The 13,184-nt window shown below is 29.0% G+C and overlaps 1 protein-coding gene across 1 annotated transcript in view; it reads right to left on the bottom strand.

Moving 5' to 3' along the window:
• Window positions 1-564: 564 nt before the first annotated feature.
• sotv (exostosin glycosyltransferase sotv) overlaps window positions 565-13,184 on the bottom strand; it is a 46,629-nt gene continuing 34,009 nt past the window's right edge. The window contains exons 5-7 of the mRNA XM_085202465.1: window positions 6,530-6,650; window positions 6,281-6,439; window positions 565-5,542 (exon numbers count right to left, since the gene is read on the bottom strand). Of these exons, the coding sequence (XP_085058591.1) occupies window positions 5,321-5,542; window positions 6,281-6,439; window positions 6,530-6,650 (502 nt within the window). The 3' untranslated portion in view covers window positions 565-5,320. The remainder of the gene's footprint in view (window positions 5,543-6,280; window positions 6,440-6,529; window positions 6,651-13,184) is intronic.

Genomic DNA, 13,184 nt, shown 5'->3' with positions numbered 1-13,184 from the left:
TATTTCCAAGATGTATAAATCAATAGATTAAAGTTAATATAACATACAAAAGGCCTACGACTGAGCTGTATTGAGGAAATAGGTCGGGCTATATGTGCCAATTTTCTTCAGTAATCTGTTCCCAAATCACTTTTAATACATATACGGAACGGTGGTGAAATGGATGAGTATTGAGGTCCTCTACAAACACGCTGTTGCACGGTGACAACATCTCGGGGTATTTGGTTCGATTCTTGACGGTGTGACCTCATTTAAAGAAGGTATCTTTACAGTAGAATACCGTAGTGGAGTGGAAGGGTTTTTTTTAATAAAAAATAAAATCGGGAAATAATTAGATAATAAAAAATATTAAAGAAGTAACATATGTGGATATGTAATCACATGTGTGAATGTGATATCATATGTGTGAATGTGAATTTACATGAAAGCTTTATGGTTGGAAGTTTTTTACTACCTGGGGCCCACTTATAAAAACTTTGAGGTCTCAAACCCGCCACACCGGAACAAAAACCTACAAGTTCTTTAAAATACCACAAAAAACAATAAAGGAAAATTAAATAACCATTACAAAATTGATATGTCTCGTTTTATTCACAATATATAATGTACTCTAATATTTACACACTTACATATCTATGTACACGGTCGTAAATAAAAATTTACTCTATTAAGTACTTACTATGAAACATTTAACTACACAAATATAATAACACAACAAACACATCGTACTTTCTACAGAAGACAGTACTCAAAGAGACCAATTAATATTTATTTGACAATAATTTTGTATTATACTTCACAGTACGCAGAAGGAACCTTGTGGAAAACACACCGGTCCCCACTTTCCAACCAATTTTCAAGGCATTGCGTGTTAGTGGCGGAATTCAACGCCGACTTTTGTCTATCAGAGCTGAAAATTAATATTATTCCCCTGAGTGGGGTTCTAAGCCACAATAGACGAATTAACAGTCAAACGCCACTTAAATTCTAATCGATGTCTCTGAGTGCTGACCACACTGCTTTCTAAATGCCACTGCTAAGTTTGCAATTTTTTTAAAACGTCCATTTTATTTTAAATATTAGCCTTTGCGTTGCTATAATATAAAAAAGTTCTGTACATTTAAAAACATCACCTAATGTCTACTTGATACGAGTATTTATTTACATTTCAATTCACTGACATTAACTTTTTTTAGTACATTTAAAAAAACATTTAGAAAATATTATTTAAAAAAATTAAATTAAATATGAACATTCTTTAGTATGTCAATTATGTACTTTAAATAAAATATAACGAACAATTTAGTAAAAAAATATATAAATCATAAGTTGTGATAACTGTAAAACTATTTAAAATTACAAAATTCATTCGCTTTAACTTCTTGTTATTATTCCAGTAATAAATAACAAAAAAATAGACAATTGAATTATAAACAAATACATACAACAACAGTTTGTTCATTATAGACAGAATTTATTAATTACGAAAAAAAATATTATTTTTAATCTAGTTTATTCTAAAAATTGACTTATTGACTGCTAGGCTCAAAAACTCTTAGAAAAATTACAAAATATTAAAAAATCACTGTCATGACTATATGAAAATTGATACAATTATGATTCCATTTATTTTCAAACAATATAATATATCCGTATCAAGCATGATTTTTTTAAAATAAATAATGTAAGTCGACTTGCGTACATAATATTTTGAATTACGAATATCATTAAGATTGTTCTATTCATAGTGTATGGATGACTAAGACATAGGGAACCCACAACCTGTCATCTTTATTCGCATGCTTGTGGCACTGCGCCATAACTGTGCTTACTCTAGTAAGAGAGTGAGACCAGACTTACTCTCTCACTTTAGTAAGTAGTTCTCTTACTAAAGTAAAAATTACACTTAATACAATTATAACACTACACTTATTAGTAAGTAGTTCTCTTACTAAAGTAAAAGAAAGAGTTAATTGTGATTGATGAAACTAAATATTTTGTATACACATGCAAGTCGACTTATCAAGTAATTCGTGTCTGTTACGGATATTATATTATTATATTTTTTGTTCACATACTACATTTAATTGTAAGCTCTATTACAAAGTTTTGCTATGATTAATTTTAGGCCGATTCGAAACAAAAAAAGTCGAAAGCTCGGGTTTTTACGTCTTATTTAACAGTCAAATTTAAAGAATAATAATATAAATTATACATTATATTTATTTGCAGATTTTCTTTATTGAAACGTCAGTGCCATTTGTCATAAGAAAATAATTGCCTGTCAGAATTGATTATGCTGCCATTATAACTTCAAAAGACAATTATGCTTTAACTAATTATTCTAACTAAAATTATTACCTGCCATTAAAATTTGATTACAATTTATATACACAATATCTATTCACTAAAATTATAATATAAAGACTACACTAAGAAGCATTAAAACACGCCATTTTAGAACTTGTACTATATACAAAATTATTAATGTTAGTACAAAAAAAATTGTAGCTTATATTTAAAAATCTATTTATATATACATAAAAAAAGAAAATATATCAGTCTGTCCTTTTGATATAGCGCTGGTAACGATTCGACAACGAAATATTAATTAATATATTAAATGCAGACAAAATAATAAAATATTTTCGAGACTAGTATTATAAGGTCTTTGGTTAACGTTCAAAAATACAATAGAGATAAGAAGTACGTTTTATTATTACTAAAGTTGTAATAATAAAAGTATAAATCAAAATCATCGTGAAAAATCAACATAGTTATATGTATTTCGTATAAATCAATACAAAATGATTTAAATAAAATTCATAAAATTCTTAAATACCTAAATAAAATGATAGGTACACAAAATTTATGACTATTACATTATTGATTTTTCATAAATTTTTATCATATTTTTTTTTATATTTTATATCATCTTGAAATTAATCATTATAGAAAAAAATGTGTAAAAACAGTACTACATAAAACATTTAATACAAGTCGGTTATAATTTCGATAAAGCTTAAGTCCATATCAACTACTTTTTTGATTTTTTTTGATTGTAGACAAAGCACGGCGTAGAGTACCATCACTCAACATGCAATGCGTCGGAATTTGGACGGTGCGTGAGGAACGGAGTGTCTTAACCTTCTGTCGAACCCCGCTATATGCGGCGTGAAGCTATAAATAAAATGCAATAATTGCAAAATATGTATCTGTCGATATAGTTATAACCTCAGTATAATGGAATATCAATTTGCTATATAATATAAACTTATGAAAATTATTAACAGAATTAAAGAAACATAGATTATATAAAATAATGTAAACATCAATTTTTAATCTATTTTATATACATTTTATCGATCGATAGAAGATATCGATTCTATTTGATTAAAATGACAATTATGATTAATATAATAATATTTTTTTACTTCATAAAAAGAATTAAAAAATAATAAATACTAACCATCTATAATTCTATATTAAAACTTTATGATTCTCTTTTATCGGTATAGATAAAATATTCATATCAAGTTGTTTATAATCAATCAATATTTTCTATCATCGATTATTATTTTTTATATAATGAAAAAAATATATTTATTTAAAATCGATTAATATCTTTGACAATCGATTACTAAATCATAATCGTCTACAGAATCGGTTACCGGCCGTACGAAAAGTAGCTACACAAATAACATCTACTTAAAAATATATATGTAATAATAATTAGGAATTATCCTTCACTCAAGCACCGATATGTCGAGATGGACTAATTTTTGTCTAAACTATATCGATTCTAACATTTTTTTAGAATATAATTACTATATCTAAGGACAATGTTAAAAGATTAAAATCTTTTCAGCATTTTTAATATATTTATTTTATTCTTCATTGAAATGCCGATTTTTGTTCATTTATGAAAAAAAAAATATAAGAATTATTGTACAGTGAAAAAACATTTACTAGTTTCGTTGAAAGTAATTAAAGTGAAAAATAAACATCGAGTCCAAAATATTTAGCAATGTTTATTTTACATAAACAAACTGCATGTAAACTGGTAATACATACAAAGTATTTTTACACTTACATATATATTATACGTCGTATAAGTATATTAAAATAATTTATAACTTCATCTAATGTCAAAATTACTATATAATCATTTCTTAAAATTAACTTAATAAGAGTACTATTTAAAATTCAATATAAAGGAATGGCAAGGTTTTTTTAGGTGTCAGTTCAAGAAACCAATGTTTCTTAAGAATTTCATTAAACAACCAAAAAAGTTATAATCTGTATTGTTTATTACTTATATAAATGTACTTTTAGCTGTTTTCATTATTATATTAATAAATATAAATGAAGAGCTTCCATTACATTTATAAGATAGTAAGGCAAAAACAATCTTTTTATATAAAAATAAATGACTGTCAAAAATATGAAATAAAAAAAATATTGTTCTATTTCATCAAATTATTAAAAAACGTATAAATTTATTAAAACAAAAACTATTATTCTTTAATATCATTTTTTTACATTTTCCTAATAATATATAAAATAATGGCACGAAGAAAAAATATTAAAAAAAAACAGATAACTAACAATATTTGGTGTTAACAATGACAGTTAAAATATATAATGTAATGATTTTTTTATAAAAAAAGTATCGAATATTGCTTTCATTTTAACTATTCCTAATTTACATAAATCGATATGTTTTTAAAAACTGTCATTACTCTTGAATCAGGAACAAAGTAATATTGACATTAAAACGATAAAATCCATTAGATATAGATTTTTTCTAGTCAGAAGAAATGTGAAGAGAAATCGATATTAATATCGATTTTTTGTAATAAAACATTTGAAACGATTCTATTTGGCAGTTTAACCTACATACCCTGGTATTGGGGGGACGATTCCCATTTTACTTCACTTACAGCCTTTCGAAACTTTTTTTTGATATAATTTATTGTCCTATCCTCAAATACATAAAGGGTCCTCTTATTCTAATTGTATATCTTATACATATATAATATGTTGTAAATGAAATAATTGATTATATATATACATATAAAGATTACATAACAAATAATGATACAAAAAAATATGTAAAAAAATTGACTACAATCACCTAATATTGTATACAATATTAATATACAAATACAATATCCATCCACAATAAAAGGACCCAAATAAACTTACCTTTCATACTTTAAATTCCGAAAATCCCTCATTTCGAAACATATTTCTACTGAAGAAAAAATTTTTAACGCATTATACCTGGATAGACTTGCGGAATACACGATTTTTTCTTCTACAACGCGCCTATATCCGGATATACTTGCGGAATACCCGAACCAGTTTCTCTGTACTGTAGCGGATCCGCGCGGAATTCCACGGACTTTAACGCCATATGTCCGTAAATTTTCGTAAACTTGTCTATGCAGGCGGACCTCTGCGACATGTGGCGGGCGTCAGCCGATAACATCTCTGTGTTAGTACATTCTGGACATTTAAATTTTTTTCTTGGGGTTACCTGAAAATTGGAAATTTAAATCTGTTTACGAATATAAATTATTGTTATAATATATAGGTGTGTTAGGAGTTTATATAGGTATAATGTATAAATATTTTTTGAGGTTCATGCCTTATCCCGCAAAAAGGAAGGTAAGCAGAGGGAATCTAGTGTTATAATAATAGAGCCAATATTCGAGACATTGCGTGTTATGTGCGAAACCCAACACTTGTTTTTGATAACCTAAGAACAGAAATTAAAAAAAAAATCGAGTACAACAGTACAACAGTACAAAACTCAAGTGAGGATCGAATTTACAATCATCGCGTTTAGTCAGTACCAATTTATTATTGGTTTTCACAATCCGGCGAAATAATAAATAAGTATTTTTTTTATCTTCTGTAAAATAGACGGCGGACGCGGAAAGGCATGACAAGTAAAATTTGTATACAAATTTTTGCGACAATCGACAATCATAGCGGTAATTAGCTATTTTATTATTTTTTCCACAACCCTAGTGGCATGAAGTGCATACTTAGTTACAATTCAAAGGCAAAAATGAAAATATGTTTTTAATGAAAATTACAACAGAGTACTATTCTGGAAAAAATATAGAGATGGTTTTCTTTATTTGTACATATTAAGGCTAAAAAATAAATAAACGAGATCGTTTCATATAACTTTAAAATATATTTTTTCAGTATTTTTAGTTTAACGAATATATCAATTTCTTCCCTATCTTATAAAAAAAAAACATACCTTTATAGGCGGTTTTCTAGTAATATTGGCGACGAGGAAGTTCATAGCGATGTCTTCACAATTGAAATTATCGTCGACCCACGTACGAATCTCGGACGGCATTTTATGCGTATAGTACCAAGACCATATTTTATGATGAAACGCTGCACCAGTTAAAACCTGGAATATTTTAGTGTTTTTATGGAAAATGTAAGATTTCTTTTATTCAGCTGTTGTAATATATACATATTAAAAATTCAACATCCTTACCATGGATATCTGATTCGTCCACTCGCTGTGATACTTCCACGAGCTGGTAACATTGTCCCACACGTGCAGACGCGACGGGAAGCCGACTATTCTGTCGGGGAATTCCCGCCACACGTCGAAACTGGAATGTATGTAAAGAAATATTTAAAGAATCCACCATCTTACCTTAAATAACAATTATTGAATTGTATTTATTTATTTTAATTCTTTTTATTGTAATATTAAATCATACAGAACTACTTTTCACTCGAATATAAGATTCGCTTATAAATGGCGGAACTAAACGCCGCATTTTTTTTGCAAAACTGGGAAACGAAAATGATTAATTTCCATTTAAAAGGATCTAATATCCACAGCTATCGCGTTTACTACGCCAATTTCAATTATATACTTTAAAATTTACAGCTTTTCATTCATTTTTAGTTAACATTTTACTAGCTGGTAATAAAAAATGCAGTTCAGCAATAGTCTTAATGAATCGCCATTTGAAATAGCTTGCCTTTGCGGAAAATGTTTAATTTTATTACTAAGTCACTTCAGTGAGATTAAGGCACTTCGGATTTCTATTAGGTACATATACCTATAATATCTAGATCATTTCATTCAGTATATAATAAAGAAGATAGAAAACTTTATGGCATATCACTTTATTTTTCTCTTTCCAAAAGGTAAAAAAAGACACTTTTTTTACTTCCTCTTCTTTTCTCTCTTTTCGTCTTTAATTTCAACTCAAAACAGTACTGGTTGGTAAAGATATATAGAAAATAACCTATACAAATGTATGCCTACTTCATATACATTGGATGTAATTTACATTTATTAACTGAATCAATTTCGGACATAAGTATTTAACATTGACATTTTATAAAGATTTTTTAAAATCTTTTAGCACAAAAGCACTACTACTACTAATATATCTCATATATATTAGTAGTAGTAGTGCTACTACTAATATATCTCATATTCAGATTAAAGGAATTCAAATAAGTTTCTAAGTAGTTCCATCACAAAACAGCTCTCAGTCAAATATTTAGTTTCACATGAAATTACATTTAATGCAGTGCTATCTCCCCTAAACACACTCCATTCAAACTTGGGACAAAAACCATTTATCTCCCACATATCCACAAATAATAAACAAGAAAAGAAACACATTTCGTTCGGAACTAAACGAAAAAACTTTTTCGATTTATCGAAACTAGGGTAAAAAATCGTCCTTTATCCATCTCCATAACACACTGTCCGTGCTCGTCTGCTCGGCGTGACCGATCCAACGATACGTTGATGCATCGAGGCGTGAACCACTGAGATACGAGTACGCCATGTACGATCCAGATACCATCGGATCTGACAAATAAATGTGGATTTCTGTATGGGAAAAAACACTACTAATATTGGCAGTGGAAATTTTATGATTAATATTTAATTTTCTTATTTGGTGAATTGGAAGCTTCTATTTACGAAAATTTGGTTGGTGTAGCGTATGATTAACATAAACCAAAATCGTCATTATATTTTTTGTCATATATATTTTTGTTCTTGTAGATTTTTTCAAAAAGCGTTAAATAAGCTAAAGCGTTAAGCGCTAATTGACATAAAATTTATATGAGACTACTTACCACAACCACGACCTGCCTTTCAAAATAGAATCATAATAATCTATTCATAATTGGAGCAGTAATCACGTAACTCTTCGTTTTCGATATCAACTAAAATATTTAAGATATTCTCGGTTTAGTTGCACTAATTTGGCCCTACTAATAGACGCCAATTAAGTTTTAACTAATATGAAGTTTACATTTGTATAGGTATATTAAAGTCAGTTAAACGCAAATTGACCTTTCTGAGATCAACTTCATCTAGTTCATGTAATCTAATAAAAATTATGGTCACTTACGTTTTCCATTCACTATAAACATTCGAACAACTGTCAGACTGGGATGAAACGAAGCGATTCGAAAATAACGCAAATTTTATTCCCATTTGAAATAAATGTTCATGGAGCTTACATGTAAAATATAGAGTTCGATACTAAACAGATTTTTATTGGCAAGTCGTAAATTTTCTATAAAACTACATTCCTTTTGTCTAAATATCCTAGAATATATCTACCTATTTACTGCTTTACTAGCCTTAACGTTACTTTATTTTCAATGCCATTAACTCTACGATTTATTTCGCGCAAAAAAAGTTTTACCGACCATAGTTTCAAAGAACATTAGTGTAGCAAATGTGTTCAAAGGAGGTCACGACAGACCCTTAGAGCTCAGTGTTACCAATAATCAGCTCTAACCAGAAGTGTTAAAGTTCAAAGTCAATTATATTTTTTTAAACGATTTTGTCAAAGTATAAAGTAATAAGAATAACCGTGATATCGTGACAGAAAGTAGTATTTTAAAAAGTCTTTTTCGTGAAATGAATTCTATTAATTTCTCGTTTATTTTAATTGTTTTTTTTATTTCTTTATAAATAAGTTAATTATGTTTTAGCTACACCCTTAAGTTAAGAAACTTCGCTCTCCGCTCCCGTATTCGAGATCCTGTTTGTTGAACGAACTCTGTTACCAGAGTAAGATAAATTTTTCAAATGGAAATAATTCATTCATCAATTGAAGGTAAAAACCCTCCACCGTTGGAATGTTTAAAGTTGTTGGAAAAAATATAGTTTCAATTGTTTAGTTAGACAAACTAAGAATTATGGCCTTAGACTCTGTAATCATCAGGCAGTCCCAGTTTAGGGGGATAAAGATATTTTTCTAACTTCTATTTGACCAAATAAAATTTACCAGCTGACAAATAAAAAAAATCGTCTTTTTATATAATAAAATCATATAGCTTTTTATCAATATAACAATAGACGTATGCGCCAATTACAATTGAGAAATCATTCAACTGTTAAAGTTCAAACCGGTTCCTGATTATAATTTTTAGCACAACCTTTTTGAGATTGGACGGTGAAAGTCGAAATTAAATTCTTCGAAAAGTACTCTATGTTGAAACTCATCTCTACACTTTAATACTATAGCAAAACAAACTAAATGTGGTGATTAGACACTTCATTTTTCATCTTTGGTACTTTTCAAAGAACGTAATAGAAACCAAAAATAATGATCTAATTTTTGCGTTTGTTCACGGTAATCTCTCTGTACACGAGAAACGGCGTAAATTTACTGCTTTCCTAGAGTAAGCGTCCATTATTATATTGGCATGAAAAAAATCTCTTCTATCTTATTAGACAAAGGTCTGCATTGAAACAACAACTCGTCAAGTTAATGCTTAAAAAAAAAAAGAAAGAAAAAAAATCATAATACATTCCAACGTACGACCACCGTTCGTTATTAGAGTCACCTACCCTCCTAACTGTGTCACGATGACGTAGTTCGTTATAATAAATCTATAGAAACAACAAAATTTTAATGAATAGAAAAACATATAACACAGCATTAATTGAGTAAACTGACACGGATCTGTTTGGACTGTTCCAACGAAATGATTATTTGAAACGATTTTATGTACACAGTTTTATAAAATAGTCTATACATACTAGTACATTATAATTATAATCAAATATTTGTTAAAATAAAAAAATATTATAAATTTTGTTTTATGACAGCGGGCAAACGAGAACAAGTCGTTCCTCCAAGTACGAACTCACAACCCTCGCGTTTACAATCACACACTACGGCCACTGTGCCATAATGGCCTTATTAATTAAATGTATATTTTTTTCTTTTTTCACTTTCCGCCGCTCCACGTTATGCTTGTTGAGTGGCGGAATTCAACGCCGCAATTTGTCTTGTCACCAGAGCAAAGAGATGAAAATATTAAATATTTCATTACCCCGAGTTAGAATCGAACCCACAACCGTCGCGTCTAGTCACACACTTGTACCACTACTGCACAACGGCTTCTATTAATTATTAAATATATAGTTCAGTGAATAACAACATTTCTCGCCAAATAATTTATGTTTTCGCAAAAAATCTTTCCACAGTAGCGCTAACAAGAAAAGTTTGCTTGTAACAAGCGTATAAAAAATTTCACGTAGCGCGGATATACCGTATACCTGAATGGGGAGGGAGCTTAGACGAAATCTAAGAGATGAAGATTTAAATTCAAAAACGTTATCAGTTTTTACAATTTGTTATTTGACTTGCAACGTCAGAAAACAAAAACATTTGAACGTAGTAGGATATGAACCCGCACCTCAAATCACATACTGCTACGTCCAATGTTTTAAAAATTTTCTAAAAAACTATATTAATTTTATTTCGTAAGTAAATAACACTTTAAAAATAACCTCAACCAATTCAAACAAAATTTACAACGAAAAGGAAGTAATGGTTATCTACGTCATTCTACATACAATATGACATATAATAGAGGCTAAATGGCCGAGTAATTATAATTTTTATATTAAAATTTAATATCTATAAGAACTGTCTTAGTTTCTCAGCACATTTCAAATCAATAATTTAGTACGCGTATATTACCGTTTTGTAGCGTGACTGGCAGACATTTAACTAAATCCATATTTTTATTTTTCATTAGCTTTTTTAATTACTTCTATACAATACAGGCTATTTAAAATTTATGATTTAATTTTATAATCGAATAGGAATAGGATCGAAAGCATTTTTTTATATTTATCTACAATTGTTAGCATTTTACCAGAAATTTGTGTCTCTAGCGGGGTAGTCAGAGAGAAAGGACGTTTGCTGTAAATGACTATGGAACCATAATCATCGTATTGGATTGCGGAACACAACGCCACACTATTTAACCAGATAAGAAATAGCTATATTTATAATATAAACCATTTTTTTTCCCGGAATGGACAACCATTGCGTTCAGAAATCTAACTTATTTTACTATAAATTCCAGAGCATTGCACAAAAACCTATCCACAAGTAAATTTCTCTTGTGATTTATAACGTCTATAACAAAGTATAATTGCGAGACACTAGCCAATTAATAATATGAGATACGTATATAAATTAAGGGAAATTAAGCGGTTCATCAGAACGTTGGACTGTACTGTGTAATTAGTGTATCACGTAACCCTAAATTCTAATAAAGATGTTGTGATTTTGATAAATTGTTCTTGTTTTACATTAATTATTCTTAATTTAAATGGAAAAATGTATATTTTTTACTTTTAAATTATTTCTTTTACAAAAGCGTGCTAAGAGAGTGAAGTTATGAAAGACTATACTAATACACTCTCTTTTTAGTTTTTTAAAAGGTTTTTTATCATAAAAATCACTGTTACGTCTCTCGTGCGTGTAACTGTTACTAATTTTAGCTTAGAAGCCACTGTGGCGGCGGTTTTCGGTTCGAATTCATTCGGAGAAAATTATAAAGTAAGACAAAATTTATCCTGCCTCTAAAACGAAATATTTCAAACATGTACTGAAAGCGGAAAAAAATGTCTGATGCGGGAAAACGCGTGAAGCTGAGATAGTGACGTTCACTGTAGCGCCGAGAACTTTGCATTAGCTTCGTATCAAATAGCGTTAGATTATGCATAAAATGTATTTAATTATCTATATAAATATCTCTTACTTATATTAATTACTCTTTCGACTCGATATAAACGACTTATCTATCATTTAGGAAGTTTTCAAACCGGTATTTGAATCCGCAACCAACGCATTTAGCTAATCATACGTAAACTTAGCGTTGCTACAACTATGACATAGGCATATATCTTTAGGCATTCAGAGCTTTAGACAAACAGACATCTCCACGTTACATGCGTACTTAAACTAAAGTGTAGGTAGACGCTAGACAGAGGGTAAGTCAAGAACTACTTACAAAGTTTCAGCTAATTACAAAACTGTAAAGGAAATTTCAGTACAATTGTAACATGCACGAAGTCGAAAATTTTCATACTATAGAAAATTAACATAAAAATAAAAATAACAAGACAACATTTATAAAGGGGATTTTTATATTTAAACATATTTTTACTTTCACTGGTCTGGTTTAGTTAATAGGCGGTGTTGAGTTTCGCCAGTAAATAGTCAACGTATCCGAAATTAACGTGGAATGGATGGATGGATGGCGGAGTGTGTTAAAACTCATGTTAGGATAATTAATAAAAGAATAAAAACATTTTTCAAATCCATAAATGAATGAAAAAATCTCTTCGAGTTAATAATACTGGTATAGATAAAACATTCTAGGCCATGATAGCGTAATAATATAATTTTATTTTTATGAGAAAAGAAAATATTGTTTTAAGTTAATTTCGAGTTTAATGATAAAAGTGTAGTGAATAATTAAAACTTCGAAACTAAGATCAAATATTTGCTAAAATTGTTTGGTTATAAATTTAATGATGTTAAGATAAATTGATTTATATAGATTTTGTTAATCTTTCGAACATTATAGAGCCTATAGGCAATATACTATTGTATTTATACAAAAACAGTAATATGCGAAACATTCATTCATTTTCATTTTCCCGCATATCCCAAGTGCAATCAAACACTATCCCACTGCAGTGCAACCCCTTCCAGAAACCATGCACACCCATACATAAATACAATTATACTCTAGTAGTACCTAAGTACTATTACTACGGAATGAAAAAATAAAGCAATTTGCACGTAATCACACAACAATACGCCAGTACTGGGACAGATTAATTA

This window comes from Heliconius melpomene, chromosome 18, assembly GCF_056956725.1.
Source record: "Heliconius melpomene rosina isolate 202511_hmr_F chromosome 18, ASM5695672v1, whole genome shotgun sequence".
Lineage (NCBI taxonomy): Eukaryota > Metazoa > Arthropoda > Insecta > Lepidoptera > Nymphalidae > Heliconius > Heliconius melpomene.
This window is presented reverse-complemented; position numbering and strand designations above follow the sequence as displayed.